Below are 18,687 nucleotides of genomic sequence, written 5' to 3'. Positions count from 1 at the left end.
AGTATTTCATGGTATAAGCCATTTATTTTATAACCAAGGAACTGTGAATCAATTTAGAAAAGTCTTGGCAGGCAAGTACACCAGGCAACTGAGACTATGTAAAGATTCCTGGCAAGAGTATGCCAGATCTGAAAGGAACTGTAAGAGAAATCCTGGCAGGTGAGTATACTAGGTAATTGCAATTGATTAAAGGAACTATAAGGAAAACCTGGCAGGGGAGTACACCAGGCAATCTACAGCGTTAAAGGAACACATCTTAAGACTGTTGCAAAACTTCTGATGTAAACAAGAACTTTGGGAGTCCAGTGAAGAAACAAAAGAACTGTTGATTAAAGTGGAACTTTTTGCCACTTTATTCAAGAAACCAGGGGAAGGGAACCACCCCCTGGATCCAAGGGTCTTTACCTTGGAGAACATTTCTTTTGGAGTCATTACTAGATTTTTGGTTTTGAACACTTTTTGCCAACACCAAGAAAAAGACATTTCCTGTTTTGTTTTAGTGTGAGGGTCAGGATAGGATGTTTTGGACACGAGCAGCTGTTCAGTTATCTGACTTCCTGACATAGACTGATCCTTAGTTTTGATTTCTATGTAGGGAAATTCCTCTTGGAATATGGCCAGTTAGGCAGTCTCCCAGCCCACTTTTATTTCAATGAATCTTTCTGGGGTGCTTGTGAATCTACTTAGAATCACATTCTATGTATATAGCCTGACATCTAGTGGTAATCGCGGAGTATTGCATCTTTTTTTCAAAGATCGAAAAGGGACGTCAGCATGGCCGAGACTGTAACACTATCACTAACGTGACATATAGTGTACCCAAAATCCTTCACGCGTCGAGGTCCCACCGCATTGTATTATTCTGCCTAACTAGTCGTCGAACATATAATGTGGAGCTCGTAAGAGTTTGTTGCTGATCTTGTGCTTCAGTTGTTTGCTTGCCCTTTGACTACTCGACGACTGCTCCTGTCGCTGCTCGGTGACTGTTTTCCACGTGGCCTTGGCCCTCCGGCCTGGCCTTTACAGTAGGGAGAGTGGGGCCCTGTTCCTACTGACTTCTCTCAAGAATGCCTTTTCATTACACCGTCTCTTCCCTTTTTTTTTTGGTCTGGCTGCCGTTTCCCTCTGCTATGGAGAGCACGCCTTTTAAATTCTGCCCGTCTTGCAACAGCAAGTTTGCTTGGAAAGACGCCCATCGCCAAATCAATCGTCGCTTCACTCGTGATCCTGACGAGCGCCACTGTAAAGCCTGTAAACTTTTCGGCCTTAGACCCTGAAAGACGGGCAAATGAAACAGTGGGTGGCTTACGGAATGCAGGCCAAGAGTCACCCCCTCCCCTCCCTAACCCTCTACCCCCCCCACTCCTCTGGTGCAGAAACCTAGGACGAGGAGCCTGTCTGCAACCACGGCGTAACCCTCGTGTTCACATGTCTGTCCCTGGATCAGCCATGCATGCCACTTGCTGTGCCATGGGGGAAGTCACACCTGGGCAACAAGGACACATGCACCACCTGCTCAAAGGCACACAACAACTCAACTTTCCTCTTTGCATCTGTCGAAGGTTTCTACGCCTCGCTGTTCGGCACCCCCTGTGCAGCCACCAACGTGGCCTATGCATGGCGATTAAATAGTCTACTCCAGCGGGTGCTTTGACTAAACCCATGGCCTCTGACACGGTAGCATCTAAAGAAGCGCAGAGATGGGCCCACTTTTCGAAACGCTCCCAAAGCTTCGGGAGAAGCTTTCTAAAGCCAGTTTACACGTTTTGGACCCCAAGAAGGCCTCCTCCTTGCCTGAAGACTATTCTCTGGCATCTACTCCTCTTTCTAGGGCCCTGCAGCAGAAACCAGCTCCATCTACCTGGCCTTTTTCCCCCCTTCTGATACTTCAGGCTCCTCTGAATGCACCAGGGATAAATTTGAAGCCTGTATTGACAAACGTCTCAGGCCAGTTTCATATTTTGAAACGCCATAGGGCTGTGGATTCCTGTCCTGTCCCTTGTTAGTCACAGAGGCTACTCTCTTCGGGTGCTCATTTTGCATCCCTGGAGGGAGCCCATCGTCACGACCCCTAGGCAGGTGTCTTTCTGGATGACCCATATGACCAGACCAGGATATATACTATGTCCAGGACCCTACTGTTAGGTACGTTTTCCTAAAGTCCAATTGGTGTGACTTCATAGACTTATCTATTGGTAATGGGGACCCACCGCTTAATATAGGTGTGTACTACACAAGTCGATAGAGTGGCAGAGGAGCCGGGCTTATTTTAGGAGGGAGTTGTGAGCTGTAGGGTAGTACACTGAAATCAGGTCACACAGGTATCCAAGTAAACACTTACTCGCTTAGTTATATTAAAATGTATATATTTATATATATACACAAGGCACACAAGCAAATGCAGCAACTAATAGCATTCAATGTGAAATGTAATCAATGTATATAAAACAATAATGCAGGTGAGTAACTTTTTCTATGCTTTTCACATCCAGCACACAGAGTGATGTCAATTAAGGTCAGTATCAGCACTTACATATTTCACCTCTGCAAAATTGGGATGGGAGGGAAAGTTTCAAAGTTAGACAGAACTAGCAACTGTTAATACCAAGTACACTCTCCCAGAGGGATATAGGCTGTTTCCTAGCAAGAAGTGTTCACCATTAAAACCTATGGAGGAACCCGCAATGCCAAATCCAGTAGGATCAAGAAGATGGACCTTTGGGAATCAAGCTGTATCACAAAGGGGTCCTTTCCTGAGAATTATTGTTTGTCTTATTTTATACACAATAATAAATCATCCCCATAATACCACTCTGCTGCCGATGGTTCTATTACATTTCCCTGCCTGGTCCCTGAACCTCCCATGTAAGAGCAATAGACTAGTGGTTGTAACTCACTCCTACTGTCTAATCTAACCTAAGCTTTGTGAGGACTTAAAGGCGGAGGCAGTCTCTTATTCTCTCTGGAGTTCATAAGGGTTCTCGATCTACCGCTCTCCTCAAGATCGTTTCAGTGGGACTCAAGTCTGTTCTTATAACTTCCCAGACTCACTTTCCCTCTTTCTCTCCCTGAACTCTTGCCCTCACCCTGATACATCGCTATCCTCTCCCTCTCCCCAGACTCCAATTTTCCCTTCTCTACCTTCACTCTCTATTGCCTACACCACCCTCTAACAATTACTTCCACACAACTTCACACTCTTAAATTGGTATTTCTCACGTTTAACACCTTGCCTGCACTCACATCCATCACTGCAAAAGACTTCTCAGCACTCTGCTCCACCTTCAGTCACCCACCTAGTCTCTTGGTCCATCTCCTGCCCTTACCTGAACACATTTCACTCTCACTCTTACGATTTTTACATGCGATTTTCCTTTTTCAGCCCTTTACTCCTATAAAAGTAATGCAAGAAATGTTTGCGAAATGTTCTCCGGGGAAAGGAGTGCTTTGGCTTGGGGCTTACCAACCCGGCGATAGACTATCAAAAAGACTTTCACCCCAAGAGACGGAAAACTCCCAGAATTTTCTGACTTTAGTTGTCTTCCTCAACCCATTTGTTTGTACGCAACCTGTATGCAGTCTCTGAATAAACACTTGTTGACTTTATATTCAGACTGGTTGTCTGGTGATTGCTTGTGGGCATCGTGATATATCCTTTACAGCAGTGGGCTGCAATAGCAAAAAAGCATTGGGTAATGGTTCCTTAACGGACACTGATTCTTCACTTGGGTGGACCGTACTTTGTTTAAAACAAGAGCAGCCTCCTTTAACATAAATGGTTATAATACTACAGGGGGGGACTATCAACCAGCAATACAATTCACTCTGCTGGATTACCATCGCCAGCAATACCGCAAACTTTCACTTGCAAAGTTTATTACAGCTAGGATTTCCCATAAAAGACCCAGTCCATACCAAATACCACAAACTGGAGCACATGTTCTGTTTGCATTGTCACTAAACACTTTGATGATGAGGGTTCAGATTTTTGTGTGAAAATATCCTCTTCATGCGTATAAAATGGCAGGTGTTTGCCTGCAGTATTTGTTTACCTGCTACATGTTTCACTGTATTTTTTTCCTCTGGTTTTAATTTCGTTCAGCCTTGCTAGTACATTATTGCACTAACAATTATGGTTTGTCATATTTCTTACGAAGTAAGCATGAATGAGCTTAACTTTCTTCGGAGCGTTCTAGATCCTAAGCTCAGCAGAGAGTTATGTATTAAGCATAAACAGACGGCAAATATTGCTTTGTGCTCCCATCATAAAACAGATTGTTTTGCATTGTTACGAAAGTGTGGGGTGACTAGTGTAGGTGGATTTGAGAATGTTTTCCCCTGAAAAATGGCAGCAGGGAGTTGTCATTTCAATCCTAGGTAAGTGCTTTACATAGGAACAGCAACGTTCTAAAGCTTAGCAACTGTATGCAGTTTGTTTATTTTAGGAGTGTAAAGAAGGATATTTGGGTGTCAGTTCTGTTGTGTTTTAGTGGTTCGATTTTAGTTGTCAGGAAGGAACATGTTCCGAGATTACGGTGTCCAGATGGCTCCAAATCATTTGCACACTACTTTTCAAGCCCTTTCTGTTTGTCAGTTACAAATCTTTACCTGGTGCATTGGTATCAAGTACTTGGGTCGGGGTCTAATTCATTTCATGTCAAATCCCATAACTCGGAAAGCGGTTTGGCGGTCACAGTCATGTGATTGTGCAATCCAATTTTCCTGCTTAAATGTGGCTACCAGAAATGGGGCATGGGGCCTAGATATTCGACTGACTTGTTATCATTGGTGGCAGGACCAAGAGTGATTTGCATGTGTTTGGTCCCCTTCTGTTATGGTGCATACATGGTTAAGACATAGCATGGAAGCTACCTAGAGGAATTTCCTCTGCTTCTCATTACTTGAGAGCTTTCCATCATATGTGCTTAATACTGTGGCTTCTAGGCACATCCTTGGGGTTCTGACTTATTTAGTGCAGAAGGTGCTGAGATAAAGCAAAGTGCCATCAGCTCTCTCTTTAGAGAGATGCCATGATGTGCTACCAGACTCCTGAGCGACTCCATATGCTGACTTAAGAGCATCAGGTCTCTGATTTAATGTGTAAGCAATAGATTTTCTATTTGCAAATATTTTAGCCTCATTCTTTTGGGCTCTTCAGCACATTTGCAGGCTTTGAATTTTTCTGACCACTTTGGCAATTGAAGTGCCTTTTCAACCCCATCTGTCACTGTAACGTCTTGTGATGGGTACTGCTCAGTCCTCAAAGCTGCCAGTAGTTTGGTATCCTTTCCCTATTTCTAGCGTATTAAGTAGCACTACAATCCTGCCCCTTGTGGAGACTAGTGCAGGGGATCATTAAAAAAAGATATTGTTTAAGAGCCTGTATTTAAATGTATTTTTATTGTATATTTTACTTTCCACCCTTATTTTTGCAGTAAAGGTTCCTTTTGGCTACAACAATGGCCAAAATGTCTTGGTTGTATTAAGTCACGTTATGGAGAAACACTGCCGGCCTTCTTCCTCCTGTTCAGAGCTTGAAATGGCCATATATTGTCTTGCCTCTTTGCTCTGTGCATTGAACTGGTGTGGACTGGGTTAGTATCTGAAACACCCTTATCTACATCCTCACATTGACTGATGTTGCGAGTATGTGACCATGTCAGAGACATGACACTGTTAAGGGGATAGAGACCCCTCTCAACCTGGGGCAGGGCCTTCAGGCTGTTGAGAGAGCCAGTTCTACCTCATAGGTGGGATGAGGGATTTGGGAGCTCCCCAGTCCGTTCTCTTCTCGTGTGCCAGCTGGTTGTAACTAGGGAGTACCATTGTCGACCACCTTGTGGCCAACTTGCCAGTGCTCCATTTTTTACCAATATAACTCTGAGGCAAACTGTGAGGTAAAGAGGAGAGAGGAAAAGCAGAAGACCACAAGCCGACGAACAGCACACACACTTTCCCCATCAAGCTGGAAGTGAGAGAGGGAGACCTGTATGGCGATCTGACCCCCATAGGCCTTCAGAGAGCTTTGAACTGTATTAGTCTTCCTTGGTAATCTGGCTGTCTCTATCAACATCATTAAATCGAAAATCTTGGTAATAAATAGGGAAAGGACCAAAGGGAAAAAATGTAAATGGGACCTTGAATGGTCAAGACCTGGAGTGCTTGTTACCTTTTTATGTACGCAACTAACGGGAAGGCTGTTGGGGAGTTTTCCTAAAGTCCTACTTGAGACTTTAGTAAGCTATCCCAGTGATGTGTAGCTCCCCAACTCTTAGTATCAGTCTGTACTAATTAAGGACCCTGGCAGAGCAGTCAGGCTTACCTTAAGAGGAAGATGTGAGCTGTGGGGAAGTACACCAAACCCAGTAAATAAAGTACATCAAAGACAAAGATACACACTTAAATGTTTATTAAAATGTATACTTATCAGATTTACACACGAGTCACTATTAAATACTTTGCACATTAAACCATAACACACAGGTATACTTTTCATTATTTTCAAGTAGTCACTTCTTAGATGGTAGTTGCTGAACGCATACAATTGTTACAGGAGTTTGTTATATCGCTAATACTGCGCACTGTGAGAAACGGGAGGGTATTCTCCCGAGTAGACCCAGAGAATCCCTTATTCAAGTGGCAAGGGAAGGGCTGACTCTCTCAGATCCCAACCCTGGGGGTGGATGAGCGAGCGAGGGAGGATCACCTGGGTAGGGGAGCCCAGGGTTATGCTCAGGGAATTGCCCCAGGTGAGATGCGGTATTGTACTGGGGAACAAGGAGAGACAATAATCCGGAGGCCTTTGTGGGTTATAATACATTTACCCATCTTCCTCCTGTTGAATCTAGCTTATCGACATCTACCATCCCCATCTCATATAACCAATTCCCTGGGGTCTCTAACCAGTCGCATTTTGAAACCATCTCTCAGAATCCCTGTCCTGTTTTCGATCCAACAACTCCCAATCATTATTCTCCATGTCCCTCTGATAATTCCCGAACACCCAGTCTACCTTGATTAAACACTACCGTTCCCTCAATTCCCTTTGTCCAGTTAACGATCCCAGCTATTCTCGTTTACCTCACAAACCCCCATCACAAACACTATAATTTCATATAACACCTCTTCCCCTATCTGTCCCGCAATACACTCGAACACTCTAACCTCCCCCTTTTTTGACACAAACCACAACCGACAACGGACTGATAATAAAACGGCAATTGACTTAAAACGCCCACACCCGACGGCCCTTCCTTTTTCCCACAGGGATAAAAGGTGGAGCAAGAGAACACAGTACGAGCAAGGCAGACACCATGATGAGACAGCTATCCAGACCTGGCAGTTCAAGAGGAGGTGAAAGGTGGCAGATATTGAGAGGCTGACGCGGAGAGATGCGACTTTGCCCTTTTCAACAAAACCCTGCGAACCCTCTGCTGAGAGAAATTAAAGACCGAAAGACAATAACCCACGTGTGCTGCAGCATATGTCAACTGTACATGGAGCGTATCGATACTGATAAGACGGAGCAAGGGAGATTCCTGCTTCAGTGGTATCGGCCTTGACTCCAGTAAAGGGGAAAGCCAAGCGGTGCATCACAGCCAATAAGTCGAAGTGAGAGCCGATAAGAACCGGGCTGTGGTGAATGAAAGTCGCAAAGTGAGACCATTCAAAGAACTGTAAAATTGTAAAGTGGAGACTAGCTGCTAAAGGGGACCGGCACCACGTGGGTGCTGCTCTGAGAAACTCTGGCCGATCGCCATCTCCGTTAAACTATAGAAACCAGAAGGCCGTGGGAGAACCACCAAGATAGGTCAAAGCGGTCATACAGGAGGTCAAGCAAAATCCCTGTACAGCCGAAAGCCTTTGACCTACGAACTTTAAAGATAGCAAGGGAAGTGAATCCTGTAAACATTGAAAGTGAAGTTGGCAAGTGTGAAAGTAAAGGGGGATGCTGACATGAAGGGGGCAAAGTCTAAAGTCCTAATTTGTTTAGTTATTGAATACGTCAGGCCCTTGAAGGCAAGAAAGTTTTTTCCTTCCGAAGGCAATTCAATGCCAGACAAGATATACATATAAGTTTTAAAGACTCCTCTTCCTGAGAGCAATATCAACTGTCTCATACCCCTTGGAACATTCCTCTTAATCCCGGCCAACTCCATGGTAGGGAACAAGTTTAACTTCAGCCTCAACATTTTGAGTCAAAAACCTCTTGAAGGATGTTTGCTTACATATGGAGCCAACACATTAAAACATTTTATTGATCAGTTAAAGTGGTTATTAAAACAACAAGAAGCTAAAATATTTGATGTAGACTGGATACATACATGTCTATATAGCTTCAGTTTAACCTTGTTGGGCTTCACGACTTCTCAGTTGAAGACTCCATTTTTAAATGAAGCTCTGTACAAAATTGAACCCAAGCCTGTGTTTGGTAATGGGACTTTTAGAGTTCTTGATACTTGGGTTCAATTTTGTACAGAGCTTCATTTAAAAATGGCCGGGATTAAAACTGCAACTATTGTTAGTGCCTTGGTTGAGGACCTCTGGATTAAGATTTTAAATAATAATGAAATTTCTGTTTTTTTAAGATTTGTAGACTTTTTTAAAGAGGTTTTAGATTATTAACATTTGTTGGAATAGGATTGTTGATTCCTCTCTGTGCTAAATGTGTATATGAAGGTAAATGGGAAATTATGTAATGTGTGAGAAGTCCAGTTTATGAACTAAAATACGCAATAAAATAAATGTGTGGGGGAAGGGGACGGGACTTAAGTGACTTTGTAATCTCTCATCTGGGTTAACCGGCCAAGAGGGAAAAGAGAAAGAGATTGACCTGGTGAATACAACAGCCAATGGGAGGCAGAGGAAACATCTGAACAGGATGAGGCCTTGTAAAGGGACTGACCAGAAGAGGCAAGTGTGGGTTGTTTGGATAAGGTCAAGGAGAGAGGCGGACCAAGAGACCAGGCTGCGGAAGGACTGTGGAGCAGAGCATGGAGCAGACCGAGCATGTTAAATGTGAGCTATCGGATGGTGAGAAGAAGTGATAGTTGACTGTGAGAGTGCATGTGTATGGCGAGTAAGGTGAGTGACTGCAGATAAGTGGTAGAGTAGGGAGTGCGAGAGAACGCTGACGGAGAAAGGAGGGCAAATGCAAGAGGGAGAGGAGCAAGCGGAGGGGAGTGAAGAGTAGCGGAGACAACCAGATGGGGAGAGACAGCAGGAGCTAGGAGCAGAGTAGGCAAGAGACGTGTGAACATCGGAGGGACAAAAGGAGAGCGGGAATAAAGTGGGAGGAGGAGAAAGGAAAGAACATGGGACAGGGACAGGAGTGTGGAAGAGGAAGATTGAGTGAGAACTGAGCGGCTGGAAGGCACACATTTTCAATTGTAAAGTCCAAGCATCATGGGAGATCAAGACAGTTTTCACCCAGAAGAATCCCTACGGGAGTATGCGACATAAATATGCAGCCTTTAGGTCCTCGCAATAGCCAGCATGTTACACAGCATGGGTTACTAAGTTCTCCTTACCAAAATCAAGGATGGAGAAGGCTGGACTATGATGGTGGGGGAAGCCCCTGGAGATGAGAGGGATAGTCATTAGTGTGCCCTGCTGTCTCTGCAATCAAGACTCTTCACTCTCAGTTGAATACTGTATAATAAAGACACTTTAATCATTGGGGTCCTTAAAGCCATCTGTGGCTGTTTCTATGCTGGTTGCCAAGGTCTAGGTAAACTCTGCATTAGTAAACCTGGGGAAGTTTTAGAGGCATTGTTTAGTTGACCACTGGAACTCTCATCTGATCACCAAGAGGGACCCTACATGATCGTGGGACTGCTGATGAACTGACATGGGCCAAGCCAACTCCCGTAAGGTGAAGCTCTGCCTCCTTCGACCCGGGTGTCTCTTTTGAACCAGTGGGATTAACTGGTTCTCCATCCTGTGATTCTTTTGATGCTTTGCTTTCCCTCATAGGATGTGGGTTTCGACTCCAGTCCTTAAGGTCTGCACCTCCTGAGAGGCTGCTCTCTTGCTTTCCTACATCAAAGATCTATCTTTGTGGCTCTCCTTCTGCTCAAAGCCAGGGTTGTCAAACTCCAGGCAACGAGACCTGGAAAGCTGTCGAATTTTCAGGATACCCCTCATTATTCATGAGAAATTTGCATCCAATGATTCTAAATTCATGCATATTTTTCTTATGAATATTAATGAAGGATATCCTGAACCCCTGAGAATTCCAGTCCTCGAGGCCTGAAGTTGGACAACCCTGCTCTAGTCTAGGCTGACTCGGCTTTCCAGAGCTGAAAGTACTTTCCCTCTTCTGGATGCCTACAGGTCCTTGCTGGGTCACCTGAAGATTTCTCACTGTCTGCGTCTTTGTTGAGCCTCTGGCAAAGTCAGGAGTCTTCGAACATGGAAAATCCTATCCGGCTTCAGATATCTTCCATAACTCTGAGGTAATACCCAGACCAGAAACAGAACAGATGCTAGCTGGACCCAAACCTGACCTGCAAAATGAACTCCCAATGCAACCCCTTCCCCCACCTCCTTCACCACAGCATCTGTACGAGTTGTCTTCCCCAAGTGTTCAGATTGCCTGCCTACACTATTTTGCAACCCCCCACCTCCCACACTGAGTAAAACATATGGCTCGGAGCCCTTACCTGCAGCTGCCGCTGCCCTTGCCCTCTTCTTTAGTGGTGAAACCTGGAGACAGGAATCTTTTATAAGGGGTCTCTGACCCAGAAGGGTGGCTGTCTGCCTTTTCTTCAAGGAACTTGTAAGTACATACAAGTACATACTTATTCATTCAGATCACAGTAACTGCACTTGCTTTTTGACTTTGTCCTATGTCGCCATAATGGAGAACTTTTCACATTGCCTAAAATCCTCCTAAATATGCAAAACTGCTTTACCTGTGTCTTGTTGGGGATAATATCTCAAGGACTATGGCTGGACTTTTCAAGTCTGTGTTGGTGATTTCCTTGTGCAGAATAATCCTTGAGGCATGGAATACTTTTTAACCATGATTTGCCTCCCTTCTGCACATTGCAGTAGTGTAACATTTTGTGATACAATTGATTAATGTTTCTACTTGGTTTTCGTGGTGTCCACTTTGGGCATCTTGCTGTTATTATGTATGTATGTATTTAATGTTACTTACCTTGTATTTTAACATAATGCATGTTATCCTTGTTAAATAACTACTAATATATTTTTCAGTATGTACTTTGTGTATAATCTTTTACTTGGTTCCCCTTGTGAATGATCTATACACCAATGTCTACTCCTGCAAAGAGTGAAGCTGAACATCTTAGTCACACTACTACAGGAGTTATTGTAACCTTTGGTGAACCCTTGTAGATCCACTAAGGGTTGGCCTCCAAACCCCATACAGGTGGTATAGAAAAACCCTCCAAATGGAACTTCATCCTATCCAGTGACAATGTGGCTGTGAAAATAGCCACTATGTGGTGACATTTACCTAAACATGCACCCTCCAGACAATCAAACACTTTCCCCCAATAGTCTGAAGATTGGAGGAAATAATATATAACGATACACCACCGAGAACATAGGGGGAGGGAAAGAATGTTAGGGGTCAGGAAAAAAGTCACCTACCTGGCGACTTTTTAACGGCTACATTATCATATGGAACACTCATCATATACAAAAGCTATCATTGCACAATGTAAGTGAAGCATCTATGCCAGAACCTTACTTGCAAGCCCCTCAAATGTTATGAAATGGGGAGAGGTATCCAGTTGTCGATTTGAGTGGAAGAGACTATTACAAAATGGGTAGGGCAACCACCAAGTCTCTGCATTAGCACTCTTATCCACATGGTAAGTATGTTAAAGATGGTTGTGATTTCTGGGTTGAGGCTTGCATGTGCCTGCAGTGATGGATGGCCATACGAAAATGCTGGGAGGATTGCTCATAGCCGTTTGTTGTCCCTGGCTGCAGTCAAATGATTTGGCCATGACAGAACTCTTGAGAGCAGAGAATGAGAGAGCACCTGTCGATCAGGATTAAAGGTGTACTAACTGCTAGCAAGAGTGAAACCAGACTAAGGGACCTGAACTGCAGTAGCTGAGCGAAATACTCCATAAAGATGCTTTGTACTATGGAGTCAGAGAGAGCACGAGAGAAGCAAACCATAGTCCTTTACTGGGGCTTGAAGAAGAGCCCGTGGACTAGCACCCAAACCACAGGTGAGGAGAAAGTGCAAAACTGTTAACCTAAAGAGTAAAGTTGTACTACAAGACATGGATAAAAAGTATTGAAGCACCTTGGAAGAAAGAAGCATGAGGGTCAATCCCAAGTGAAACGGTACTTACTGGGAAGTGTCCTAATGCCTTAAGCGAACTGCACACAATGCTGTACACTGGGATATCTAGTCTTAACACCCAGAATCAACTGAGAAAACCAACAGAGTGGAACATTCTTTAGTGGGATACAGAGCGTCCTGTGTACCAGAATGAATGGAGAAAGTCCTTTTGTTGAAAAGCCAGACTTTCAAAAGGATATCTGGGCTGATACTTCAAGCTGACGAGCAAGACCATCTTGAGGAAGAGAACTGTAACAAGTCTTCCTCTAACTGGCTAGTCCATAGCTTAATGATCCTGGCTAGCTATTGACCAATAAAATCTTGGTCAATTGAAATTAATGTCACGTTGTTGGATTGGGTGAGTTGGTTACATGTCTGAAAAATGTGAAGAGAGGCACATCGGAGGCGATGTTGCAAGAGACTATCACTTATGAGTTCTTTGCACGTTTTGCCTTGTTGTGGATCTTGTTTTGGAGTGTGTTTGCAGGCCTTTTTAGAACTGAGTTGGTATCCTGAGCAGAACATGTACAGAACAGTTGGGGCAATTGCAGACAAAAGTAACATTCTGTTGATAAGTAGCCGTAAGGGAAGAGAAGGTGAACTGTATATTTTTTTTAATTGTGTCCAGGCTTGATTTCTTTTTTGTCTTTGGTTAAAGACACGGCTAATAAGTATTTCTGTGATTTCCTTTGAAACCGAAAAGTTAATATATTGTCTTCATTAGTGCACCCATCATAGATTATTCTCAGCAATTCACTCATATTTGTGTTGGCTCAATTTTTGTCTTCTTATATACTGTGTTTTTCTTTGCTGTTGTTGTATTCCATCATGTTTGTTCTTTCCATCACCATTATCATTTCCATTTTACAGATTATCCCACACCATCTCGTCATCCTGTATCTGTCTCACAAACCTCTGCTTTTCTTGATGATGAAGAGTTCAGTGACTTTATGCAAGGCCCTGTTCAGAGACCTTCCATTGGGCCACCTATCTCTGCCCAACTTTTCCAGGCTTCCCATCTGCATTCCCAGGCTGGGGATCTGCTGTCGGAGCAGGCTGTGTCCTTGACCCAGCCTTGCCCTCCAGCACAAATTCAAGGGCCTTCCGGTCCTCATGGCTCCTTTGAGCAGGCTTCTAAGTTTTCTACCTCATCACCTGCACATTCTGTACAAAAATCAGGTAACTTCAGTTTAAAGTCCAACAATGTCGAATACTTTCCCCTGCCATTTCAATGCTACCCTTGTAAAATGCTTTGTATGGAACAAGTTATTCCAAGCTGTATGATCCATTGTTCAGCTTAAAGCAATAAACCTTTGGTGAAGTGGGTACATCCTGACTCCTCTTTCCATACAGCCGTTAGGTACCTAATTATTTTTGATATTCTAAGGTCTCCTTAATGAGCATTTAGCCTATAAAATTATTGGTGCACATGTCCTCAAAGTCATGCCGCTGGAGGCCTTGCGCTCTAGGCATCTTGAGTTTTTCTGCAGAGCGTTTTCCCTGACCACGCTCCAAGCAGCCCAAAATCCTGGTGCCAGCATATCCCTCTGCACAGACTTTAGTTGGGAGGTTTTTGCACTGTCAAACAGATGTATCTCCTCTACAGGATTCCTAGAAAAAGATGAGGGTGGCAGTGAGAGTAGAGGAGGGACTACATTTTTGTGGTTACATCAAATGAGCTAAGGCAATCCTGTCCATGAAGAATTTGACAACAGCATTTTGGTTATATTGCCTTGTACTGGTTCTATGGGATATAACTGAAATGGTCGTGGTACAGCTGTTCTTCAGATGTTTTGCTCAAATGCTTTTGTGGCTGAAGATTGCCATGTATTTTCAGTACCGTTTTTGGTCAAGCATGTAGTTTGTCCTTAGCCTAAGGGTCTAAATAACAGTCTTGCGTCCCATTACACTCCCAATGCACTTAATCAGGCGGGGTGATGTGAATTTGAAGGCAGTTCGAAAATTAACCATCAGTGTTTTAAACGCAGAAGCTGTCCAAGGCTAAAGATAGAGCAATGTTGCTGATTCTTGACTGCAACCTAAAAGTAATCCATCATGCTATTTGTTTAGACCCTTCCTTGGAGCTGACATGCTTAACTTCTTGTGACTTAAGAGTGCCCAGCCAGATTGAAATTAGCTTTAAACCCTCGGAATGTTTGACTGAAGTATGGCACAAGCCCACAGCCTCAACATCAAGCCGGTCTCTTCCCAGTTTATTGTCCCATAACGGGGGGGTTGATGATGATACCGCCACTGCAGTGGAGCAGCTCACTTCAGGACAGAACCAATCCATGGCAGAGAATGGTGAGCTGATAAAATGTCTGAAACAAGATCTCTTATGACTAATCAGCCTAACTGCGTATGCATCTAATGCCTGGATCCTAAAGAGAATGCAGCTACTTCTGTTCAAACTGACTGCTTTGCTATTAATATCTTAGTCTGTGCTAAATGCTAAGTGGAACTCGCTCTGAATTCTCCCAACCTGCTTTTCCTCTTGTGCAAATAACCTGCTTTTGAAAATTAATCATTTAACCCTCTTTTTGATTTCCTGTCGCATTCATAGAGCATGCCTCATTTCAAATCGCCATTTTTAAGGCATCTCAACTAAGATAATAGTGAAGGAGTGTTGAATGAAATGTAGTGTGAAAAATTAAATATTACTTTTTACTGCAACATTTTGTATTTTAATTTTATCGACATTGCTTCAAATCCTAACAATTCATTCATAAGGGCTATTTTTTTTCCAGTGTGATTTGACAAATTGGGGATTCTTGTTCGATGGACGGATAGAAAGCAGTAGCTTGAGTTGACGAAATTACTGTTAAAGCACATCTGGCTCCAAATGGCATGCTTAATATCAGAACCCCTCAACCAGACTTTCTTCTTTTATGCACTCTTACCTATTTTATGCTACGCTTGCAATGCCAAATGCATTTCTTGTTAAGCTCTGCCAGCCCCTTCCCCTGGCTGCCTCTAGCCCACCTTTGTGATGTTATCATATATGCCTTACCCTCTTCATATTTTCAGCATTGGAATGAATAAGCTGAATATAAGCCAAGTGATTTTCACATACAATAGTCTATGCTGTTGATGGCAAGGGGGCAGTGTTGATGGCTAGGAGCAGACGTGATATGTCTAGTTGGTAAATCGGTTTTTCCATTCTAAAGGCCAAGCCCACTGGCTGTCTCCCGGAGCAATCGTTCCAATACACAAGGGTATGAACGATACTTTATCTGCCTCTTTTCTCCAGTCCCTGCTCTTGAATAATCACGCTTCAGACTGGAGTAAAGGGATATTGATGTAATTTATTCCTGATAACCCTCACTATTAAACAGTGGAAGCAGGGAAGTTGAGGGCATAGAAGATATGTCATTGCATTCTCCTGATTAAGCACTCCAGTACAGGAGGCGTGGGAAGATTTTTCACTTCTTATCCAAGAATATTCCCTCCCATACAGGAGAGTTGGCAAGTAATCCATCCGTTACCCTTGGTCCTCTCCAGGAAACTGCAGTAGAAAATACTCCAATGGAAATTCCTGGAATAACTGTCAAACAGATGAGAAAATGCAAAATATACCATCAGGTATTCTTGAATAACCTCTCCATTCCTGGACAAGATAAGTTTAAACTTCTACCCCCAGATAAATTAATCGGACATTACATAGGAGTACTGTTCTCCTCTGTAGCCGAGGCTACTCCTAGTATATAAGAATTGGGACTTTATTCCATATCTATGAAAAACATCTAGGAGGAAATGGGGATGCTCATTCGTAATTCTTGATAGGATTTTCATAGGTTTGCATGCTACCTATATACTTATGCAACGTGAGTTGGTGGTTATGGTTTATATCTCTCAGCTTTAGCATGATGATGATGAATAAAGTTAAGGAAATAATTGAGCCATGGGAACCAAAGTCCACTAACCTAAATCCTTCTTCATAAGCAATCTTGACCCTGTTTAGAAGGGATTTCACAATTGAATAATAAGTCCTTCTATTGGGCACGCTTTGTGAATGCAGCGTGAGAAGATTGCAGGGCTTTTCTTTCTATGTAGGCAATGGATTCATGTGTAATATACCATGTGTGCCAGTTCAGTTGTAGCGATTTCCAACACTACCATTTGACAGAGAGTTCTGAAAAAAGGCTTGTTGCTGTACTTGCATGCACAAAAATTAACCAGCATGTAAAATGTGTTGTCCGCTAAAGTGCTTTATCTTGCTGTGCTAGGCTGTTGATTTCAGTGCACTTCATGTGCTTTCTTCTCTCTTGTGGATTCTGAGGTACAAGTTGCATGTCTGTTTTCAACCAGTTTGTTTGGCTGAACCTGGATCTGCATCGAAACACTAAAAAGCTGAATTGACCTTGCATTCATTTAACCTCCTGTGGGTCTGTTTACACAGGGGGAAAAGTGGCGTTTTCGCTACCTTAATTTAGCCTTTTCCAGTTCTGCCCCTGTCCACTTTACAGTTTCCTTGTTTTCCTCTGCCTAGGTACAGCAGTATTCCCCTCACAGGAGCAGATCCAACCTATGGCGCCAGCTTGGCTTTACAATGATGGGCTTGTTCCAGGTAAGAGATGCAGTTATCTTGCCACTATAGTAGTTATATTTCTGTAATCCATTCGGTAGTATGCGACTGCTCATTATCTCAGATGTTGCCGTTTTAGAATTAATTTGAATTCTCCAGCATAGGATCTTTTACCAGGAATCCTTGGTAATTTAAATGTTTTATAATTAAATGTATAATTTATGAAACTTTTCCCATAGGAAAATGCTACACAGCAGCCCCATAGGGTCTGCGTAGCCTTTCACTTGTGTAGTCCCTCCACCTCCTTTGGTCCTTTTAGACCCTAACCAATGAGGCGGCCGGGCTTAAACTCCACCCCAAGCAGCCATCTTCAGATCGTTCACCTTGGCCTAATTGACGGGGAATCATCTTGAGTTCTCTGAGCTATTTTCACTTTAATCCATTAAAACTGGTTTATTTTTTGCTGGGTTGTGCCTTCACTGACCATAGTGTTTTCTGGGCTCAGGACACCTTCTTTCTCTCACAAATTGTCAAATTCTGGCTGCCTTACTGTCACCTCATGGCAGAGCCAGACATGCACACTGCGAAGGAAAAAAAACTCCCTCTTCAGGGACTGTAGCAAGTGTGGCAATTGGTGATTTTTATCAGAGACCCTCATAAATAGTGTATTTGTTCCCATGATATGCAGCCCTGCAAGATTTGCGACTGGAGGACTGGTATAGAAGGCTACTGCTACATTTGGGAAGCAGGCAAATGTCTTTGGACAAGGAATTTTCAAAAACTGTGCCTTCCACGCCAACCAGACACACTGAGAAGCAAGCTCCAAAGAGGAGAGCTTCAACAGTGGACAGGACGGAATCTCCACCTCCCAATGCAAAGAAAAGGAGTGAGAAGACCACCCTGGGATCAGAAAAGGCATAAAAGGCCCTACAGAAAGGGGTTCTGCACAAGAAAGGTAAATAAGTGATGTCCACGGGTGTGCCATCCACGCCAAAACCTTTGTCACCATCCACGAGCGGCCTCACACCATCCAAGACGCCTGACTCATCGACAGACAAATCAACAACCAAGAAAACCATAACCTCGTTGACGAAGACCTATTTGTCGAAACACTTGTTCACTAAACATTCGACTACGAAACAGCATTCATCCCCGAAACACTCGTTAACGACATCGTCGTCGATGGAAGCCCCATCGACTAGAGCCTCATCGTCCACGGCAGCAGAAATAGTCGATGAGCCTTCAATACAGTCAATTCACCTGGAGAAAGAGCTCTAGATCCTCTGCAATCACAAACTCCACAGTTAGGGAGTTTAGGGGTGGGGGGGCGCACAGCTTTCCCTTATAACAGAAATGGCAGAATTGCCAGTCCTCAGTCTGCAGGAGGAGTACTCAGAGGTGGAGGCGCTACAACCTAAAGAACATAGCCCACATTGGCAACCAGTCATGGAAGACACAGCAGATCCTTTCGACCAGGCCCTAATGCAATCCATGCAAACAATAATTGAGGAATCTCAAAGGAGACAAAGAGCTAGACTAGTTACTGCTCTGCCAAGTCTAGGAGATGGTAGACCACAAAGCAGGTCCCCCGCAGCCCGTACTCTAAGCACGTCCCCTGCGGGCCGCACTCGACATGCTTGTCACCATAGGCAGCCATCGCACTATAGTGAGTCGCCCAGAATGCAAAAACGGAGGCATTCTCCCTCTCCGCCACGGTCCTCACCACGAAGGACCCGAGAGCCCAGAGCACCATCTACCATCAGTCTCTGAATGGCAGAAGACCCCATGTACGATCCAATGGAGCCAGACGATGGGTATGACCCTTTCAGGG

The 18,687-nt window shown here is 43.8% G+C and overlaps 1 protein-coding gene across 11 annotated transcripts in view; it reads left to right on the top strand.

Annotated features, from left to right (window-relative positions):
• The window catches only part of SYNRG (synergin gamma), a 1,253,369-nt gene that overhangs the window by 427,287 nt on the left and 807,395 nt on the right, over positions 1–18,687 (top strand). For 6 of the 11 annotated variants that reach the window (XM_069614675.1, XM_069614674.1, XM_069614671.1 and 3 more), the window contains 3 exons: positions 13,202–13,510; positions 14,402–14,635; positions 16,821–16,898. In XM_069614675.1, coding sequence (XP_069470776.1) covers positions 13,202–13,510; positions 14,402–14,635; positions 16,821–16,898 — 621 coding nt within the window. The remainder of the gene's footprint in view (positions 1–13,201; positions 13,511–14,401; positions 14,636–16,820; positions 16,899–18,687) is intronic. The other 5 variants (XM_069614681.1, XM_069614680.1, XM_069614679.1 and 2 more) reach the window with 3 other exon arrangements.

Source organism: Ambystoma mexicanum, chromosome 9 (assembly GCF_040938575.1).
Source record: "Ambystoma mexicanum isolate Mex_15411 chromosome 9, UKY_AmexF1_1, whole genome shotgun sequence".
Lineage (NCBI taxonomy): Eukaryota > Metazoa > Chordata > Amphibia > Caudata > Ambystomatidae > Ambystoma > Ambystoma mexicanum.
This window is presented reverse-complemented; position numbering and strand designations above follow the sequence as displayed.